This window comes from Centroberyx affinis, unplaced genomic scaffold, assembly GCF_046629955.1.
Source record: "Centroberyx affinis isolate AG114_WGS23_722 - 3 ecotype Tasmania unplaced genomic scaffold, CSIRO-AGI_Caff_v1 ptg001193l_1, whole genome shotgun sequence".
Lineage (NCBI taxonomy): Eukaryota > Metazoa > Chordata > Actinopteri > Beryciformes > Berycidae > Centroberyx > Centroberyx affinis.
The window spans coordinates 73,849-96,821 of record NW_027279717.1 but is presented as its reverse complement, the minus strand read 5'-3'; the positions used below and the strand labels follow the sequence as shown (position 1 = coordinate 96,821).

The 22,973-nt window shown below is 42.8% G+C and overlaps 1 protein-coding gene across 3 annotated transcripts in view; it reads left to right on the top strand.

Moving 5' to 3' along the window:
* The window catches only part of LOC139648334 (NLR family CARD domain-containing protein 3-like), a 33,169-nt gene that overhangs the window by 2,192 nt on the left and 8,004 nt on the right, over positions 1-22,973 (top strand). For 2 of the 3 annotated variants that reach the window (XM_071524414.1, XM_071524412.1), the window contains exons 3-10: positions 1,274-1,360; positions 3,763-3,915; positions 4,001-4,051; positions 6,993-8,766; positions 9,610-9,783; positions 10,905-11,078; positions 13,059-13,232; positions 15,579-15,752. In XM_071524414.1, coding sequence (XP_071380515.1) covers positions 1,303-1,360; positions 3,763-3,915; positions 4,001-4,051; positions 6,993-8,766; positions 9,610-9,783; positions 10,905-11,078; positions 13,059-13,232; positions 15,579-15,752 — 2,732 coding nt within the window. In that variant the 5' untranslated portion in view covers positions 1,274-1,302. Of the gene's footprint in view, positions 1-1,237; positions 1,361-3,762; positions 3,916-4,000; positions 4,052-6,992; positions 8,767-9,609; positions 9,784-10,904; positions 11,079-13,058; positions 13,233-15,578; positions 15,753-22,973 lie in introns of all 3 variants that reach the window. The other variant, XM_071524413.1, reaches the window with a different exon arrangement.

Genomic DNA, 22,973 nt, shown 5'->3' with positions numbered 1-22,973 from the left:
GGGCCATAGTGGCCATACAACACTCAGTATACAGGCAAAGCAATGTAATTCTTTCTATAAATAGGGCCATATTATTTATGCTAATTATAGTCAACAGTACAGCCATGTGGGCTTAAATATAATAAATGTAGTCATGAGTCAAGGTCAGTTTGTGTGCTAGACAGTAAACTGTAAATTGTTTGATGAATACAATCAAGTTTAAAAAATAACTCACACAGTACCATGGACACAGGCTTAAGTAAATGTATCCTGTTTGTATTAATGTCAGGGATCAGATTTCTTACAAATAACAAAATTACAGTCCAACCACACAAAGCCAAATCACCGGCTCAGTGTTTTAACTGGCAGATCTCTGCAAATAACGATTATAACATTCTGTAACAGATAAACAAGAGTAAAACTAAATCTACTAGTGCTATACATTACTGTTTAAATTGCTTGGTATTCTCTAGTTCCTCTTGTTGACCTTGACCTGCTGCGTCGTGGTTTCCACTCAGTTACTTGCCATGTTGTCCTCATGTCATCCTCCAGAAAAGTGAAAATATGATAGGCTAAATATAATTTTTTACAGACCCTATCAACACAATGAATTAATCTTCAATGTCCTACAAATGAAGACATCACTGATCATGGCTCTTCAATGTAATTTATTCAGTGTTGGTTAAAAATGATGTGAATCAAAGCCATCATTGTCTAACCTATTCCAGTTTGTTGTGCTTGGCTTGCTCTTTGACGTCTGGTCTTAATGTAACTACCACTACCTTGTTACCTGTCTAGGCTAACGTTAGCTATGGCTACTTTACGTTAGAAAGCAAGCTGTGAAGCGTAAAAAACTTTATACTGTAGCTTATTCAAAGCTGTCAGACAAAAAAGTTAAGACCGGTAAATGTAAGGCTTTTACTCTGAAATGGAGCTCTGTCCTGTTCACTCCTCCGCAGGACTGACTTCTCTTCTGGACTGATAAACTAAAAGCAAAAAGGAAAAATGCACATCGCTCTTTCCTTTTCTGTGGTGTCATCTCAAATGCAACAGCAAAACGGCAGTAAAACCGCTTTTTTATTTATTGCACTTAAATGAGTACAATGATTGATACGAAGGTACACACATTGAACTCGGTAACAACACTAATCAGGTTGACAGAATGACTGAAAGTGAGTCCAAATGTCCAAAATCAGTGGCAAGGATTTGTGAGATAAAATTATTACTATTCTTTATTCTGTTTATTGTTTGTTTTCAGCTTCTCTTGTTATTTTCTGTGTCTTGGCTACTGAAGTTGGAAGAGTTGGTTGAAACAGCAGCAGAATGGAAAAGGATGAAAATGAAAAGAATACGAGGGGCCAGGCTGCAGCGACATCACGTGGTAAGATGGCCAACTTAGATATATATATATATTATTATAATTGGTGTAAAGAAAACTCTCATCCACAGCTACTTTAGTTAACTTCAAGCATAGTTAAAACTGTATTTTTAGCAGTATCTCCAATTATAAACACATCCCTAGAGAGTAGGGATGTGTTCCCTGACACATTCAAAACTATTGTTGTGAAGCCTCTACTGAAGAAATATAATTTAGACAGTAGAGTTCTGAGTAACTACAGGCCCATATCTCATCTGCCCTTTATAAGTAAGATACTTGAAAAAGTAGTTTTCAGCTAAATTAGCAACTTTCTAAATGAAAATGATATACTGGAGAAGTTTCAGTCATAGCACAGAGACTGCTCTCACCAAAAAATTGTTAATGATCTAAGAATTAGTACCGATATAAATAAAGTCTCGGTTCTAGTTCCTCTTCTAATGCCGTTTTTCCATCGCATGGTACCGGCTCGACTCGACTCGACTCTACTCACCTTTTTTGGTTTTCCATTGGGCGAGTACCAGGTACCAGGCACAATGAGGGGGTACTATCTGCAGTGGAAAACCAAGTCGTACTACCAAAAGCGAGTAGAGGCGAGTCGAGGCGAGTTGAGCCGGTACCATGCGGTGGAACAGTGGCAATAGTGCAGCCTTTGACGCAATCGATCACAATATTCTCATAAATCGCATAGAGAACTGGGTAGGTTTTTCTTATTGTGTTCTAAATTGGTTCCGTTCATATATTACTGGGAGGAAATTCTTTGTTAGTCTTGGGCCATCAGACAGGTATGACATATGCTTCGGTGTAGCACAAGGAAGCTTCCTTGGTCCACTAGTCTTCTCACTGTATATGATGTCATCAGAGAGCATAATGTTCATTTCCATAGCCAGGGATGTAGCTTGGAATTCTGGGCCCCCTGAAAGAATATTGCTTTTTTTTAATAAAATAAATGTAAGTATTTTTTATATAAAGGCCATATTGACTGCAGCGAATTTATACTCAGCTTAAATATAGAGGTCAAATCCATTTTCCTCGCTGCTCAGTCTGTCTTCTGTTTTCTTTTACACACGCCGCTCTGAAAATGACTAACAGCATAATGCTGAAATACTAGTACCAAATCAAGACAAGTAAGAGATATTATTCCACATCAATGCAATTGCTAGTTTTGCCGTTGTTTTTGAATTTGCTGATTTGTTTTGCGAAATGTTGTGTTTTGCGATTTGTTAGTGTGTTTTGTGAAATGACTTGTTTTCGGAAATGCTGTCGCGTTTTGTGACTTGTTAATTTGTTTTGTGATTCACTTCAGGTACAAGTATGTTTATCTCTTCAGCAGACTGTTGTAATTCTGTCATTTTCCTCAACTGAGGGCAAGTAACAGCACCTCCTCCTTGTTGTTGTGGTAGTCTGCTTTGAGGATCCATACTTGTAGGCTACCTGAATCTTCCAATCACAGACGAGGTGACATGGAGTTTGATGTGAGAAAATGTTTCATGATGTAAAACCTCAGCGGTAAACATCAGGTTTTGGTGTCAGTCCCTCAGAATCCAAGAGCGAGGGCTTCTTCTTTCTAGAACATTTTGCACAGAGAGACATTCAACAATCATACAGGGAGAAATCCATCGGAGAAGAGGAGAGAGACCAATTTCTCCACCAGAAGAGACTTAAGTTTTTATATCTATTCCAAGATGTCACTCCATGAGCAGTCCATATACCATTTTTATTAGAGCACTATGTAATATTTTCCATAAATGCCACCTGTAATGCCTACATTAAAATAAAAATAAGTAACGTGAAGGGCTGGGTTGTTAGAGCAGTAAGTGTGGGTGGCGGTAATGCATCTTTTAAATTGTAGATCAACCGCTGTTAAAACTGAAGAAGAAGAAAAAGAGCAGAGCGTGCTGTCTGGAGTGTTCGCCTTGTTGGTTCCTCGCCTGACTGCACTCAGCCACTCTTTTCCAGGTGTGCAGGTAGTCATCTCAAACGAGCCCACAGCTGAAATGCTCAGGCAAGTTCCTGGTTGGTTGTTGAAAGGAATTATGGGAAATGTAGGAAGTCACTTTGAAGCAGAAGTAGACAAGGCAGCTTGACTCTTCATCACAAAATAACTCCTGTAATGCATTGAACATTACAGACTGCGTAGTGTAAGAGCAACAGGGTGGAATTTGACTTTAAAAGCTAGAGCAGCAGGTCTGTGACCATATAGTTGTCAGTTTGAATCCCTGGACTGGCTGAGGAAATCTGGGAGGGGAAGAAATTTTCCTCATCTTTTGTTACTGATTTCTGTCAGGTCTTTGCTAAATCAGATCTAGCACAACAGAATATCAGAACACCTTATAAACAGTTTGGTCAATGCTGACCAACTAACCAGTTTCCAACCAGTGATTCATCTTGTTGTCCGGTCCATGCAGAGCAAACTGTGGGGGATGCTGGTAAAAACCTGAGGGAAGCAGGAAGCAGGACAACCACCGCACAGACTGGAGGCGTCGCCAATACACCTGATTTTACTGGTGCTCACCTTGAACAGGCTCATATAACATTCAATATCAACACTGGTCCAAATGGTAAATAGTTTGCTGGATTTTATGAATGAAAAACCTTTCTGATTATTCTGCAATTCACAGCAGACGCTACATGTTTCTGTTTCAGCCCAAACTGCCAGGACAGAGGAGTCTGATGCTGCTTCTCCTCAAGACAATGGTACTGTACTGTTTAAAGATGTTTCACCATCAAATTAAATTATATAACCAACATTATTTGGGATTATTATTATTATTATTATCATTATTATTATTATTATTATTATTAGGGGTCCCAGCACTATGTGCTGGGAAAACTATTGTAATTGTACAGATTATTATTAGGGGTTCAAACCCGTAGGGCTGAAACCCTATTGTTTTTGTTCAGATTATTATTTTAATATTTTTTATATTTTTTTTTGTTAAGTTTATTATTGGTAATATAATACCTAATAAGTCAAATTTAGCACACAGATACCAAAGTTTTCAAATTTGGCGCACACATACCAAACCCCGGTAAGCAGGTGTCCAATCGCTTTTGTCACATTTCGGCCACAGGGGGCGCTATAACATACAGTCGGTCACCCCGGCCGCCCTGTTTGACCTACACACTTGAAACTTGGTATATAGCTGTCATTTGGCATGCTGAACAAATTTGGAATTAGGACTCATAAGGTCCATCTGGGTAGATTGGCCGCCTTCTGCCTTGGCGCAAATTGGCGTGAGCTGGTACATTGCAGAGTCATCAAATTTGGCCCAATGACAGATATTGGTCACCATTACAAGGTCAAGTAATATTTACCCACTCGGCCTAAAGGGGGCGCTATAATTATAGGTTTTACATTATAGGCCATAAGTTCCACACCGTTTGTCCGATTTTCACAAAACTTGGTGCACATGTCCAGCTGACCATACTTACATAGTTTTGCCCTTTGGACCTTCAAGGTCCGCCTGGAAAGTTTTGAAATATTTTGAAAGTTTTGAAAAACACATTTTTAACATCTCCTCCTACACGTTTGACCAATTACCACGAATATTGGCCTGTAGCATCTACAGACTAATCACATTAAAACTTGTGAAAAGTTGTTGATATCTACTGTCGTTTTGAAGATATACATTTTTTAATAGTGTGAGGGTGTGCGTGGCCTATCAGCTAAATTGTTATAACTTCACAACCGATTGTCCAATCATCATGAAACTTGGTGAACATGTTCAGATACCATCAATAAGAATGTGTGCAAGGCAATTTTAAGATTGAACAGGAGGGGGCGCCACAAATGCCAAAAAACTGTATCTCCAAATCCAGATGATGAAATTGTGTGAAATTTGGTACACATGTTCAGGGAGGATGTACTAGTAAAAAATCTGAAGTTTTGTCATCATCGGTTAAAGTGGGTAATAACCATGTAATAGCTGGTAAATCAAAGTCCATTTGCAAACTCGATCCCAAACTTCTCAGCCTTGTCTGAAATGGCATTTCTAACGTGTACCGAATTTTTTGCAATTTGGGTATAAGGGCCGCCACAAACACCAAAAAGGGGCGTGGCCTAACACAAAAATGGTCGTAACTCCATACCCGTTTGTTCAATGATCAAGAAACTTGGCAGATATATTATGTGATATATTTGGACCATGTCCTCAGAACCAGTGACACTTTTTTTTTGTGACGTCAGTACCATTCAGAAAAGGCTTTAACTCAGAGTACATACCTGCACATGTGTACCAAGTTTGGTTACCATAGGACAATGCATTCCTGAGTTATGGCGATTTTTGTGAAATAGGCCCCTCCCACAACAGTTGACCATAATTTGGAAGTCGATTACATGAAAACGGTGTGGACTATCAAAAAACTGTGTTGCAAATTTGGTGAAGATTGGACAAAATTTGTAGGAGGAGTAGCGAAAAAACAGTTTTGGACAAAATTCAAAATGGCGGAAAATCTAGTTAGGCGGAAATTGGCCTATATGGATGGATGCAGAATGAACCAAGGAATCCAAGGAAAGTGGAATTTTGATTGTGGCCCATACGGTTCAGAAGTTAAAGGCCAAAACGTAACATTGCTTGTTATAGTGCCACCATGAGGCCAATTGACGTGGATTTCGTAACCTGTCTTAATATACAAAAATTTGTATCATTTCGCCCATAGGGGGTGCTATAGCAACATTTCATAACTTGGTGACTGTAGATCATAGGAACAAAATTCCTTGATTGCTGGATTCCTTGGGCCAAGTCACATTTATCCATATAGGGCATTTCAGCCCATAAGGTTTTCTGCCATGTTGAATTTTGTCCAAAACAGTTTTTCGCTTCTTCTACATATTTTGTCCAGTCTTCACCAATTTTTGCTCACAGCATGTCTGGACTGTCCTGCACAAAAGCTATCCAGCAGTTTTTTGATAGTCCATACCTTTTTGCTACAACTGGTTCTCAAAATTTGTAGGCAAGGCCTAATATACAAAAATTGCCCTAAGTCAGGAAGTTGTTGGCCTACCTTAAACAAATTTGGCACATATGTGCACAGGTCAACTCTGAGGTAGCATGCAACATTTGGTGGTATTGTAACCATAATTGACCATAGTCAAAATACTCTAAGGTTCTAAATAGCCTATAGCTTCGACAGTCTCATAACTTGGCCCTATTTTTTGGTGTTCCTTCGATGGCCATCCTGTGGACTCAGTAGCCTAATGGTTAATGAAGAGGTCTGCAATGCAAAAGATTGTGGGTTCAAATCCCATGCGTAATGCTGTCTCCTCACACCGCTAAGCTTGTGATAACTATGCATAATGTCTTAAGTTTCTAATTATTGGACAAATGACCATATGAAAAGATTAACTTGACAGAAGTCCTGGGCCAACACAAAAGCCGGTGTTAGACTGCATGTTCGAACTTCACAACATGTCAGTTTTTGTGTGTGTCTTTCTACCTTCTGTAATGTTTTGTGTATCTGTATGTCTATCAAATTGTGCTTGGACCCCTCAATCGCTGCTTGCGGCTATATTTATTATTATTATTAGTAGTAGTATTAACATTTGTCATTAAAACATGACTAGAATTAATTATTAAGATTTTGTGGAGTATGAGCAAATAATTGGTAGTCATGTAATAATGTTTTCATCTTTCAGAGAACATCCTCAGATGCCAAGCTGACCTGAAATCTTACCTTCAGAATACAACAAAAGACCTTTTTCAAGGAACAAATGAAGATGGGTCATCTACTCTTTTAAAAAAGATCTATACAGAGCTTCACATCACAGAAGGAGGTGGTGGAGAGGTTAATAGTGAACATGAAGTGATTGAAGCAGAACCCAGAAGATCTGCAACTCATGAGACGGCAATCCAAATCAATGACATTTTTAAAGCTTTGCCAAACCAAGAAAAACCTCCCCAAAGAGTTCTGACAAAGGGAATTCCCGGCATCGGAAAAACTGTCGCAGTGCAGAAATTTACGCATGACTGGGCATTCGAGGAAGCCAATCAAACCATCCAGTTTGTATTTCCGTTCTCATTCCGAGACTTGAATTTGAAAAAACATAGACAATTTAATTTTATTGAGTTAATTTGTGACTTTTTTGTTGAAATGACAGATTTGGAAATCTCAGACTACAACAAGTCCAGTGTTTTGTTCATCCTTGACGGTCTGGATGAGAGCAAATTCCCCCTAGATTTTAAGGGAAATGAGATGTGCCGCGATATTACAAAGACTACCTCAATAGACATTCTGCTGACCAACCTCATCAATGGGCAACTGCTTCACAAAGCCTTGGTCTGGATCACAGGTAGACCAGCTGCAGCCAATCAGATCCCTCTTAAGTATGTTGACCGGGTTACTGAGGTACGAGGCTTTAACGATGACCAGAAGAAGGAATACTTCCAGAAGAATATCAGTGACAAGGATATGGCTCAAAAAATCTTCACCCATATAAAGTCGCTAAGAAGCCTGGACATCATGTGCCACATTCCAGTGTTCTGCTGGATTACAGCCACAGCTCTGGAAAGTCTCCTAATGGAAAGTCAGAAAGACAAAGAAGGCAAAGAGTTGCCCAAGACTCTGACTGAAATGTACACACACTTCCTGATCATCCAGACAAAGCTGAAACACCAGAAGTATTGTCAGGAAGGTGAAACAGATGATGATGTGATCATGAAATTGGGAAAGCTGGCCTTCAAACAGCTAAATAAGGGTAATCTAATCTTCTATGCAGATGATCTAAAAACTTGTGACATTGATGTGAAAGACGCCGCAGTTTATTCTGGAGTTTGTACACAGATCATAAGGAAGGAATCTGGTCTTCACAGAGAGGAGATTTACTCTTTTGTCCATCTAAGCGTTCAGGAGTTTCTTGCTGCTCTGTATGTATTGGTCACCTTCATAGATAGGGGAGACAATCTACTTTCCAGCCAAACAAGTGCAAAAGTGCGAACAGAGACAGGAGAAATCCCTTTTGTCTTCCTCCACAAGAGTGCAGTGGATAAGGCTTTGAAGAACTCTTATGGCCGTTGGGACTTGTTTCTGCGCTTCCTGCTGGGTCTCTCACAGAAGAAGAATCAGAAACTTCTTCAGGGAATGTTAGGACGTAAAGAAAGAAGGCTGCAGAGCAATCAGAAGACAGTCAACTACATTCACAAGATGATCAGGAAGGTCACCTTTACTGAGAAGAGCACCAATCTATTCCACTGTTTGAATGAGCTGGGTGACCAATCTCTGGTAAAGCAAGTCCAAGAACACCTGGACTCAGGAGATCTCAGCAAAATTTCACCTGAACATTGGTCAGCTCTGGCCTTTGTGTTGCTTACTTCTAATGAAGATTTGGATGTATTTGAGCTGAAGAAATACTTCAGATCAGATGATGTTCTGGAGAGGCTGCAGCCAGTGCTCAAAGTATCAAAGAAAGCTTTGTAAGTATTTGGCCTATCAGAACACTGAGGCACGCAACCACGCTGAAGGTTTCAGATGATTGCATTAAAGATTAGATACAGGGGTGAACAACATAACAGAAACACCTATATATGAATATCAATTAGCTAATTAGGACTAGAGCTACCCTTTGCCTTCAAAACAGCTTCAGTCCTCCTGCTTTCATCCTGGCTCCTGAACCTCTGTAGTGGGATATTAGAGCCTGAAGGAGGAGGTTGACTACCTATAAAGGGTCAATGATGTTTAGATCTGCTGGTTGAGGCCATGAGTTTGACTTCATCCTGCTGTTCATGAAACCACATTATCACCTTAGAATAAGAGAACATCATGAGGGAACAGTGTTAGCACGCTGAGATGCCCCTGGTTCATTATATAGCCATGCAATGCAACCATTAATCCTAATATCTTCCAGTGGGTGGCACCATACCAGTACTAATGTTGTGTAACACAGCTGGCTTAATTATTTGAGCCCTATTTTGCTGTGAACACTCCTTTATAGAAGTGGTGATTGTGAGAGCTCTTTTAAAGATGACACATAGTGTTAATTTCAACGTAATGTAACTGGCCTTTGTAGCTGCCTTTGGAATTGGGATTTAGTTACCTCAAAGTTAAAGAAAAGTTTTTCATGTAGTTCTTTCTGTTATGTTGTCCTGCCCATGGTAGAAGTGATTTACATACTCATCCTACAACTATACAAACACAACATTGTTGGAGTCTTGGTGAAGTTTTGGACTGTTTCACTATGAAATTCTTTCTGAACCTTCACTCTGCTGTTATGTTAAATCTGTGTCCATGTTAACAGTCTTGTTGTTTTTTCTCATCAGGCTTGGTGACTGTAACCTCACTGACAAATGCTGCAGGTCTGTTGCTTCAGCTATCAGCTCAAATACGTCTGGTCTGGAGGAGTTAGACCTGAGCAGAAATAAACTGCAGAACTCTGGAGTGAAGCTGCTCTCCAGTGGCCTGCAAAACCCACACTGCAAACTCCAGAGACTGAGGTAATGATGACACTGTTTGACCATTTAGTTTGACCATTTGCACCAATAGGCCATAAAAATCAGTTTAGCTGCTGTACTGTACTGTATATTGCACTGCTGTATGTGTTTGGTGATTTGTGTTTGACAGCTATGAGAGACTTACACTGGGAGAAATATGCCTTCGACTGTTTCTCAATAACCTACTCATGGCATATCTAATGGTGAATAAATGAAATGAGCTACAACTGCTATAACCCCCAAAACAGGAGGATGGAGCTGTTCTAAAATCCTTTAAAATATGGTACCTCGACATAATACCAATTTTGAGATGCTGTCAGTGAGTGATCAGAGTTTTATGTTAGATTTCAATAGGCCTTAACTGGATTTTTTTTTTATTACATTGGTAAAATCACAAGCTTCCCACAGAAAGTTGTGTCGCACCACCAAATGCATTTTCCAGGTCTAGAAATACAACTTGGAGATCTCTCTAGTGTTGTGTGGTTGATTAGATTTGGTGCCACATGACGTTAGCGTGTCCTAAACACCCTGAGAGGCCTGATATTCCTGATGTGTCAGTCACATCAGTAGTACTGTCACATAAAAGAAAATCTTTCCTTCTACATTGAGGAGACATATGGGTTGAAACTGACTTTATACAGACTCTCTTTCAATATTTGAAAATGTCATGCTGCTCCATCTGTAGATTATTTGTTTCCATTAAAACCTCAAGAACTGGTGTGTTGTATCCCCCATAGGATGCTCCCAGTCATGTCCATGCCATCATCTGTTGCCATGTTATCTTCCTGTGAAGTATCTTCCACCCCTCCCGACTCAAGGGACATTCTTCCTCTACATCTTGCCATAGGTTTAGTTGTTGTAACCAACATGCTGAGTCAGCCTTGGGTACTGTAGCTATGATGCCCATGACAGCTCTGATAGGGTCCGTTCCTTCCCGTTAGCCGTCTTTCTAAGCTGTCACATGGTCTTTCCTCAGTGTGGACAGGTGTAAGCCAGTCTGTATTAGACTACTAGAATGAAAACCAGCAGGACTCTGGATCCCAAGGACTGGAATAGAGAACCACTGGACTAGATTTAAGAGCTGTATTGGAGAGTTTGGAGTCATGTTTCTTTTCTCTCTGCAGGTTACATGGCTGTGGCATTACTGAAGAGGGATGTAAGTCTCTGACTTCAGCTCTCAGCTTGAATCCATCTCACCTGAAAGACCTGGATCTCAGCTGGAATAGTTTGGGAGACCAGGCAGTCACCCAGCTCTCTGGCTTCCTCAGGAATCCTGCCTGCCAGCTGGGGAGACTATGGTAAGAATCAGAGTCTGTTCATTCCCCAAGTCTACTAAATGTACAGGATTTAATCATGGTGACATTACTACAGCGACATACAGACACACATGGTACAGGACAGCAGACTCTAACAGACTAACATAGTGGTACAGTACATACTGACTGTGATCAAAAGTAGACAGTCAGGTCAAGGAATCCCTGCCTCATGATAGTTTGAATCAGTAAACGTTGTGGGACGATAAGTGAAAAATTTGTTCCCTCATGTTTCTTGACTGACATACAGACAATTAAACAAATGTTGTGGCATCCCCTCTTAGAGCAATCAGTGTAATTTTGAAAATACCAGAACGGAGCAGAGACGCATCATTACCCGAAGTTTCATTAAAATCCAATCAGTCCGAGATATTGTTCCTCCCCCGATTTCACTGTGCGACCAATTAGCTTAAAAAAAGGGGATGAGTGCACAGGTGCAACATGCAGGCAGTAAAATGACCAGCAACCACTGGTCTATGGTTAAGTTACCATGCGTTCACACTGCAAGCAACTAGGTTGATATGTCTCTCTTTTCTGACCGATCGTGGGCGGGGCCAGTGGCTCCGGTCTGCAGCTACAAAGATTTGAACTGGTAAATCATGTATTTTTGCTGCTTTGGTGTTGCCTTTCATAGCATTACATCATTTTGTTGAGTTAACATAGCTAATTAGCAAGTGTTAATCAGGAAATCTTGGAAGCAAAACAGAAAAAACTTTACTAAAGAGTTCACCATCGACCCAATGATGGAGGCAGACATTCTCAAGCATCACTTTTCAGATGTTTATTCCTGTAGTCTTTCAAGTAAAAGCTGTAGAAAGATGATTTACTGATCATGTAGCTCACAGTGTGAAGGCATGATTAGTCTTATCTATAAGCAACCAGCCATCATATTGAGTCGTATTCTATTCTAAACATCTAGTCAGCTGGTAAAATATTGAAATCAGTTTGTTAGACACCTTCAGCCACTGAAAAGCAGTTTTCCTGCTGTGGCAGTGTTACGACAACACCACCTGAGGTTTTGAATGAGCACCAGGACTCAGGTTCAATATTAGTGGGACCAGTTGGGAAGGAACTACAACGACCAAGACACATACAGCGATTAGTATAACAAAGAGGAACATTTATTTAAAATGTAGGAGTGTACAGGTGTAGTCCTCTTTGGGCCCCCTTCTCCTCTGGTCCTGGAACAAGGAATAGGCAACAAAAAGAGGAACAGTTTAATTCAAAACGTGGGAATGTACAGGTGCCGTCCTTGGTCCCGTTCCACTTCCCTCTCCTCTTTATGCCCTCTCCTCCGCCAGTCCTGGAACAAGCCGGCAATTTCTTTGCACAACAACAGTGATGAGGAGGATTTCCTTTAAAAATGCTCCAGGCCATAGTATTAGCAAACAGTAAAAATCCAGATCCAGGTTTTCCCATTAACACAATATTGCACAGTCCCCAGGTTGTCAACCACAATATTGCACAGTTCCCAAGTCCGTTCCTATTTGATTGGTTTACTTCCCTTATTGCAGCGATTCCGTCTGGGTTTTCCTCCTTCACGTCATCACCAGCCTTGTCCACCACTTCTCTGTGGTTCGGCCCCAGCCAGCCGAGCAAGCCACCGGCCACGATCTCTCCCGTCGGTGTCCCAAGCCGTTCTCCTGGTCTGATCTGTGGGGAGCCTTAAGAATAGATCGAGGGGAGACCAGCACCTAATGAGAGGATACCGGAAGAATCATACCTTCGTGCTCACGCGGTCAATTAGCCTAGATCCACGCATTCGCAGGGTCTGTTACTTCCCGTTAGCCGTCTTTCTAAGCTGTCACATGGTCTTTCCTCAGTGTGGACAGGTGTAAGCCAGTCTGTATTAGACTATTAGAACCAGCAGGACTCTGGATCTCAAGGACTGGAATAGATAACCACTGGACTAGATTTAAGAGCTGTATTGGAGAGTTTGGAGTCATGTTTCTTTTCTCTCTGCAGGTTACATGGCTGTGGCATTACTGGAGAGGGATGTGAGTCTCTGGATTCAGCTCTCAGCTTGAACCCATCTCACCTGAAAGACCTGGATCTGAGTCAGAATAGTTTGGGGATCCAGGCAGTCACCCAGCTCTCTGACTTCCTGAGGAATCCTGCCTGCCAGCTGGAGAGGCTATGGTATACTAATACTAAACTATTTTAACTTCTTCAACTTTCAACTGCTACAAACACTTGAACTGTTATTCACACATACACACACAGGTACACAGACACACACAGACATGTCCATAAAGAAAGACACACACACACTACTACAACTGATACTAAGCTCAGTCACCACAGTCTTATATAGAGTGGCTGATTAGGGAGTGAGCAGCAGCTGGTGACGAGAGAGAGAGAGAGAGAGAGAGAGAGAGAGAGAGAGAGCGCAGGTGCTGGCTGAGATCGTGACACTCCTTACTGGTAGTACTACTGCTACAACTAGTAGTGATGCTGCTAATAAACACACACACACACACGTTCACACACACGTTCACACACATAACACATACAAACGCATGTCCACACACAACATACATGTATACAGACATACACCACACACACCCTACTACAACTGCTACCATTTAAACTACTAATTAAACTATTTCAAACACTGAAACTATGTACTACTTAGTAGCCTATTACTACTGCTGCTACTACTATGACTACTACTACTAATACTGTTAACAACTACTGTTTATGCTACTATTATTTGAACTACTGTTACTACGACTACCTACCACTGCTGCCTACCACTACTTCTATTTCTACTTGTGTCACTACGAATGCTACTACTACTTCAACCCCCTAGTAGTAGTTACCACTACACCTACAGCTACTTCCATCACAACTGCTATTGCTACTACTAATTCTACTGTTTCTACTACAACTACTACTACTACAACTACTACTGTTTCTACTACAACTACTACTGCAACTAATACCACTACTACTACTACTAATTGTGTTACTCCCTCTACAACCACTAAAATTACTAATGGTATTACTGCTATACACTACTACTGCTACTTCTACTGCTGCTACTGTTATTATACAACTACTAGAATGACAAATGCTTTCCCCTACCACTACCACTAATACAAGTGTTACTACACCTACTTCTAGTGTTGTAGTACTCGAGATCGGTCTTGGTCTCGAGACCGGTCTTAAGACCACATTGTGATGGTCTCGGTCTCGTCTCGGAATCGACTGCATTTTTTACTCGGTCTTGACTCGGTCTCGGACAAAGAGGACTCTGAATTTTATTTCAAGACCAGTCGAGACCACAATTGCAGTAACATCATTCATTATCTGCCGGTGCATTGTCTGATTTATTTATTGCTCACTGTGATTGCATGTAAAACTTCCCCCTTCAAATTGCAACCAGTAACTTTGCTTATTTTAAGTTTGAAAATGTATTAACCATTAACCGCTGCCACCCTCACCCCCCTCTGAGCTGCCCCAAGAAAGAGAACGCAGGATACAGGAGGAGAGAGCACCATGTGTGGCTGAAGAGGAGAGAATGAGATAATATAATTTGCCTACAGAAATCAGAGTTTTGCAAAACAAGTTCTAAGAACAAGCACCAATTCTATACAGGCCCATGGCCCGTTCAGTTCAGTTCAATTCAACGCGCTGCATTAAAGCATTGCGAGACAGTTATCAGTTAAATTATAATTTCACTAACATTACTTAAATTCCACAAGGTAATAACATTACCGTTAAAGTCTGTAGTGCAGCAGAAGACGTGTTATCAGGTTACTGTGTGTACCGTTACTAACACAGGCGAGTAAATTGTGGAATTTTAAGTTTCACTTTCGTCTGCACAGCGGGGCTCTGGCAGATTGAGTAGGGGAGAGCGGGGCGAGTTGTCACATTGGTCAAAGACAAAACACTATAACATAAAAACAGCTTGCAGCCTATACATGACAGTAAATTATGAAAATCTTAGAGTGATCTTAGAGTCAGCTATAACCTGATAATAATTTTTAATGTTTTAGTGAAGCTCTGAGCTCAGGGTGTTTTAACACTTCTGTTTCATTCTGCCCACTGTCTTGAGCCTTTCCAAAGGTCAGTGAAATTGAATTGCAATGTTTCAGATCAAATGTTTGCCTGCTGCCTGAGTACATACTGTACATCCATTTGTATTTGACTTAAATTCCTAAATAATGCTTTCTCTCTTTTTGAATTTTAGCAGAGAAATGGTATAAATGTTGAGCCATCACTCTGATTACATGGTCTTGAAAATGGACTCGCATTGGTCTGGTCTCGACTTTGTAACTTTGTAACTTTATTTTAAAAAGGTGCTATATAAATAAAATCTTACTTACTTACTATTTAAACTCTTTGTAATTAATTAAACTGTATAGGTTTTCAAGCTGTTCTGTTTGCAATTAGAAATTACCGATTCCGCCCACAAAACTTCCCAAGGACTGGAATAGAGTATAGAGAGAGTTTGGAGTCATGTTTCTTTTCTGTCTGCAGGTTACATGGCTCTGACATTACTGAAAAGGGATGTGAGTCTCTGACTTCAGCTCTCAGCTTGAATCCATCTCACCTGAAAGACCTGGATCTCAGCCGGAATAGTTTGGGAGACCAGGCAGTCACCCAGCTCTCTGACTTCCTGAGGAATCCTGCCTGCCAGCTGGAGAGACTATGGTAAGAATCAGAGTCAGAATCAACCATGGTGACATTACTGCAGCGACATACTGACACACATGGTAATGGACAGCAGACTCTAACAGACTAACATAGTGGTACAGTACATGCTGACTGTGATCAACAGTAGACAGGTCAAAGAATCCCTACCTCATGATAGTTTGAAACAAGTAAACATGTCGTCCTCCACAAATGATGCAGAGTTGTGGAGCTTTAAGTAGAAAATTTGTTCTCTCATGTTTCTTGACTGACATACAGACAATTAAATTAATTGTTGTGGTGTCCTCCCTTAGAGCATAAGTGTAATTTTTTTAAATGCCACAACGGAGCAAAGAGACGCATTACCCATTTAATTGGGTATTGTATTGTCATCTGGTGTGTTGTATCCCCCATAGGACGCTCCCAGTCATGTCCATGCCAACATCTGTTGCCATGTTATCTGCCTGTGAAGAATCTTCCACCCCTCCAGACTTAAGGGGCAGTCTTCCTCTACATCTTGCCATAGCTTTAGTTGGTGTAACCAACATGCTGTTCATGCAATTTATATAACTAATGTTGGCAAAAGTATGGAAAATGATAGTTTTCATTTATATGCAGATGACACAGTCAGTTATTCTTATAAGTTTATTGACAGGATAAACCCCTTGAGATGTATCATCTCGTTTTCGAGGGGGTCCTACAGCAAAACACAGAATACCAAACAATGACTACAACAAAGACTAACACACAACATAATTTCCTTCTATCTGCATATACACATATAAGTAATCCCATCAGGTAAATCGAATTTCAATGTGTATGCATATCATTAAATAATCCATATTGGGCCGGCAGATATGGATGAAATTCCGGTCAGAGAATGGGGTCAGAGAAAATGTTCAGTTCGATGGACTTTATTACATGAAATAAAGTAGACGGTTGGATGTGTGTGGTCTACAAAGAGAGAAAACAATAACAAACAATGAATATATGAATTAACGGGCAAGTATACAGATGTTTCAAACCTTTACAATACTGCTTTAACAACAATTTAACATCAGCTATCCTATTAGCAGCAATAATAAAGCTACATCTTAATTACTCAGTGTCAACAATGAACCTATCACAACATTAAATGATTTCAACTCGATGGAGTTTATGATAATTTATACAGCCTGATGATAACAACACTTTGATCATTTTAATAGTATAGGCATGTATACTTCTCAAGATAATTCTCAAATAATTAAACTAAGTGTTAATACACATCACAAGAAGGCTACTAGCAGTTATAATGTGCTGACCAAATAAGCAAACACAAAATATATCTGTCATGCGGTGTGCTCTCAAATCAATTAACCGTGGGAATCAATTATTACCAAAAAATATATATGATTATATAATCATAGTTTAAGGCAAACATACTAATAAATGATAACTGCTGAGTGGGAACATATAATTGTAAAGAAACAACTTACATCATGTTCATTCATGCACAAAGGAAAAGTTGTAGAGGAAAAATGCCTGTGTTCCTCCTCAACTCCGTCTCTGCAAACTGAAAGTAATGCAGGCAATTAAGGCATTACTGGGGTTGCTACGGGGCTCGTTAAGCTGTCTCACAGTCACTCTAAACTCACTGCAGGCTTTCTCACGCAGCCACCCCCAAATGTCCATCTGGACATTTGAACGTCATAAGAAAGTCTATCAGTCACAGTCCTTATGATCGTCTTCAATCTTCGAGAGCAGGACCAACTGGGCTACCGGTCACACATAAGTCTGGTCTTTCACTTGGACAGAAGCAGTCTGAATGTGTCCATCAACTCCTGGGTAAGTCTGAGTCACCTTACCCACGGGCCAAAGGGCACGTGGAAGCTATGGATCTACAATCAGGACCACCTGGCCGACGGAGAGCTCCTTGCCATCAGTTCTCCACTTCTGTCTCTCTTGCAGAGTGGGTAAGTAGTGGCATATGAACGCAGACTAGAAATGGTCAGCTAGCACTTGGCTATGCTTCAGCCGTCGCCTCCCTAGCAGGTTACTGGACTCATAGAGGGCTTGAGGAAGAGCTGAATCATGCTTGCCCATAAGCAGGATACTGGGCGTGAATGGGTCTGTGTCGGCCACGTCAGATGATAGGTAACCCAGAGGCTTGGCGTTTAACATTCCCTCCACTTCGACGAGGATGGTCAGCAACACAGATTCTGGTACTACCTGTTCCTTGAGGATCACCTGGAGAGCGGTCTTCACTGACTTCACTTCTCTCTCCCAGGTACCCCCAAAGTGAGGAGCACAAGGGGGGTTAAACTGAAAGCGCATTTGCTGTTCAGCCAGCTGCTCCTGTAGGTGAGGGGCCATGGAAGTGAAGGCCTCTCGGATCTCTCTCTCCTCCAACAAAGTTGGTTCCATTGTCACACAGGATCTCATGGGGCTTGCCACATTGGGAGATAAACCGCCATAGTGACATCAAGAAGGCGTCAGTATCCAAGCTAGGGATGTCAATGGTTAACCGTTAATTGGTTAACCACCGAGAATATTTTTGACCGGTTACGCATGTCGGTCTATAGGTTAATTTGCATACACACTCCGCTCAACTAGCAGTCTGAGCAGGACTGCCAACTCTCACGCATTGACTGAGAGACAACTGACACTTTTCACTGGCTCTCACGCCACAAGTCCATTTTCTTACGCAGCGAAAAACAAATTCATAACTGATAACGTCGCGGCGCAAAAAGAGACACTGACAGCGCACGGACAGACAAGACAGAGCAGCACTGTGCAGCAGCGAGTTATTCAGACCATTAGGGGAAAGTGAGAAATATACACAAATCTATTATATTGTAATTTATTACCATGCATGCTGCTCAGAATAATCTCAGTCAGCAGCTCTTCTGCGTCTCTCCCTGTCCTCTCGCACCGTGCGCATGCAGGCAGGAGTGAGTGCGTTGCTATGGTTACGGGGATGCTCTGTGTATCTGTCGCTCTGAAACTTTCTTGCGATTCCCAATAATAGGTTTTTAGGTTAGTATGCCTATGCAAAATCATGAATGTAAGTACCTCAATGCTGAAATCTACTAATATAACATAATATAAAAAGCTCATTGAGTCAATGGAGCGCCGGACTAAAAGGAAAGTGCCACTTTCTTGTATTTCACGTCATTAAGTGTTTTTTCTTAAAAATTAACCGGTTAGTTACCGGTTAATGGGTGTCAGCCTATCGAAAGCAAAATTAACCGAAACTGACATCCCTAATCCAAGCTCTCCAGGAGATCCAAGTGTATGCAACGTGTAGTCACACACTTGTAGACAATCCCCCACCTTTTCTCATGCCTTCCCACTCTGACAGTGAATGGCCCAAAACAGCCCACTCCTGTAGAGTAGAAGGGTGGTTTGAAGAGGCGCAGACGAGAGGGTGGAAGGTCCGCCATCTTTGGGATGTCAGGTTTAGCTCCCCACCGGCGGCAGTCCTGGCATGTGTGCTGGTGTTTGCGAATCGCCTCCCTCCCACGCATGACCCAATACCGGCGACAGAGTTCAGCGAGGACCCTCTCTGGCCCTGGGGCGCCAGCTTCTGGTCGTAATGAGATGAGCAATTTAGTTACCTGGTGATGTGGGTCCAGGACTATAGGATGGATGGTATCCATCTCCAGGTTTTCAGCCTGTCTCAACCTCCCACCAACGCGCACGAGACCTGTAGTTTCATCATACTCAGGTGAGAGTGCCCCCAGACGGCTGTCAGTTGGTAATAACCTATTGGCCTTGAGGGCCTGCACCTCCTCGGGGAATGACACTGCCTGAGCCAGTGCTAGTAGGAGGTTTTCAGCAGTGACAGCCTTCTGCATCAGCAGCTGCATTATCGCCCAGATGAGCCATGCTGCGAAAGGCCGCGGCTGTAGCATGAACCAGCTCCATCCAGGTCGAGAACTGGCTAACATTGGGTAGCTGAGGACTAGGGTTGACTGCCGCAGTCCCGATGACGGCTGATGACTTGAGCTTGTTGTTGTCAGGCTCCTGGTTTGTGGATGGCATAACAGGCCAATGAGTTGAAGCCTGGTAGAGGAAATCCAGTCCCTGGTGCCAATGGTGTGGACCTGCCAGTTCCTCCAGGGTCAGGCCACAGGTGATGCAGTCAGCTGGATTTCTGGTAGACTCCACAAATCTCCAGTTCTGTACGTCAGTGAAGGACTGAATCTCGACGACATGAGTTCCAACAAAAACCTCGTATCAGCTGGATTCTGAGTAAAACCAATGCAAAACAGTAGTGGAATCTGACCAGAAGATGACACGATGGATTGGCACTGTCAGTTCGGTCTGGTGGAGACTGGCAAGTTGAGCTCCAGTAAGTCCAGCACTCAGCTCTAGGTGAGGTATTGACAATTGCTTCCTGGGTGCTACACGTGACCTTGCGAGCATAAATGACACGTGAATCTGGCCCTGGCTGTCCACAATGCGCATGTAGGCGACAGAGCCATATGCCTGCTCTGATGCATCACAAAATATCTGGAGCTCTCTGGTGGCTCCAGGAGTGTGAGGCGCGTAGGTACGAGGGAACTCCAGGTGCTGCAGGGTTGGAAGCTCCCACTTCCAGGCTAGCCAATATTCTCCTTCCAGAGATCCTGAACGAGGACCTTTGCCCGCGTGGGGAAAGGCACTATGTACCCCAGCGGGTCATACTGGGATGCAAGCACCTTGTAGATGTTCCTCATCATGTGCTCGGAGATCTTCTGGACCTATGGTCTGTATCCAATGGTGTCACTCATGCAGTTCCACCCAAGACCCAGAGTCAGCTCTTGGATGTCAGTGCTACTCTTAGAGAGCCACAGTTCACTGCTTTCAGATCGAGCTTCGGTGGGAAGGTTCGATGATGGCTGGAACATTACTGGCCCACTGACAGATCTCGAAGCCTCCAGAGAGTAGTAGCTGACACAGTCCATCCACAATGTCTCTGGCTTCTTGTGGTGTGCTGGTGCTGTGAAGGCAGTTGTCAACATAAAATGACCGCTCCACTATCTCCAGTAGGACTGGATTGTGGCTGCCGTTCTCCTGCGTGTGGCGTTGCAGGGCATAGATGGTGCAGCAGGGACTGCACGTAGTCCCAAACGGTAGCACCTGCCACTCATAAATGTCCGGCTCTGAGTCCCGCTGCATATCTCTCCAGAGAAATCACAGTATTGGCTTGTCAGTTGGCAGCAAGCAGATCTGGTGGAACATCCCTTTGATGTCTCCGCTTACTGCCACTGTGTGTTGCTGGAATCTGAGAAGGACGCCGAGCAGTTAAAGACAATCCTGTCTTTGCTATTATGCCTCACCATATGGTGGGGGATGAACCAAGACTCTGTGGACTGAGATGCTTCCTCAGGGGATATCTTGGAAACATATCCTGCCTGCTGCAGCTTGAGGATCTCTTTGCAGTACGTTTTAGCACGGATGGGATCCTTCAACAGTCTGTGCTCAATGTTCCATAACCACTGGGTAGCACTGCCTCCTTTGGTGCTGTTAATGACAATACAGGTGTCCGGCGTAGAAGGGGGTGTAGCATAACGCTAGATGCTTTCGACATCTACTCTGACAGTGTATGCCTGGAGAAGGGCGATGGCCTGTTGATCCTGCTTTGAGCGGGTGGCTGTCTTCTCATTGACAAAGGGAAGAGTATCTACCTGCCACAGACGCACTACATCCCAAAGGAGCTCAGTAGATGAAGGGGTAATGGAGATGTGGAGACACTGTTGTTCTGAGGGCTGCAACTGGATGTGGTTGGTCGGGCCCTGGAGTGCCCAACCGAGCTGGGTACAGACAGCAGTGGGTCCACCTAATGGTCCTTCTCTCCTTGGCTTGATGGAGGTGTGTGGCATGTTTGAAGCAATAAGGAGGAGTGGCTGGGCACAGTCAATTGGGGGCAAAGGCAGACCTCTCAGGTGCTGATATCACTTCTGTAGCATAGCAACAGGGTATGAATGCTCGGTGAGGCCCAATCCTTCGGCTGTGAAAGCATGTGCTATCTGGTACCTTTTCGAAGGCTCGGACACAGGAGATACCTCCAAAGTCACAGAGGCACCCTGGAGCAGCTCAACCTTCTGGCGTACAGTCCGCAAGAGTAGACTCTGGTGTCTGGGTGAGGTTCAGCTGGTGGATGACTTGAGGTAGGACAATACTTTGCTCAGAGCCATCATCAAGCACTGCATAAGTCTCCATGGTGTGACCTCTGTTATGTAAGATGACCTTGACCACCTTAAGCATAACCTTTTGGGAGCGGTTAGGGTGGTTGAAATAGAAGTAGCACGGAGCCTAGGGCCTTTTGGACAGCGTCATGGAGCACAGTGAGGTGCAACTCCTTCCAGCTTTTGTACGGTTTCTTTAAGGTGCAGGCGTCTAGTGTATGTCACTGTCCGCATTTCCAGCACCGTTTTCCATCCTTTATCCACATGGCCATCTGTCTTGGGTTGAGTTTCTTGAACTCAGTGCAGGAGTTCAGAAAATGTTCCTTATTATTGCAATGAGGACAATAGGGCTTTAGTTCGGAATTAGCCTTATAATGGGTTTGGTTTGTTCTTCTTTGTTGAAGAACACCAATGTTGATTTCTCCTTAGAGTGTGCGAGGTGATGGTCTTTCTTTGTTGCTTTAGATGTATCAGCCTGGTACAAAATAGCAGCTCGGTTGGATGTGCGCTTGGCCTGAGATTTAGTCTGTAGCCAGGCTGCCAGATCTGGTAAGGAGTAGGTCCTGTCTGTCCCTGTTTGCAGGGTGCCACGGCAAATGCAGTATTCAACGAATCCATCCCTGTAGCTTGGTGGCAGCTTACCCAGGAGTCGATCGACGTGGGACCCACAGCGAAGTTCGTAGCTGTTATGCCCCTCAAGTGTTCTCAACATGCCCACCAGAGAGTGGACAGACTGCGCAAAGGCATCAAATACATCTGCATATCCCTCTGAACCAGCTGTCTGGGTTGTCCATATTTCTCTTGGAATGCCTGAAGTGCTGTAGTGTAGGGCCTCAAGTCATGCATATATGATTTAGCCAATTGGAGTGCACTGGGCAACTTCAGCTGATCAAGTAATATTTGGAACTTGTATTGTTCGCTCAGATGTCCTTGAGGGCTTAACAAATTATCCAGTGCCATCTTGAGCAAGGTGAAGTCGCTCTCCCGTCCGCTCTCAAACACTGGGAATGATGGCCTAGGAATGCCATAGGTTGAGGCTATCAAGAGTTCTATCCCAGGTGGTGGTGCCAGAGAGGGTGGTGGTGCC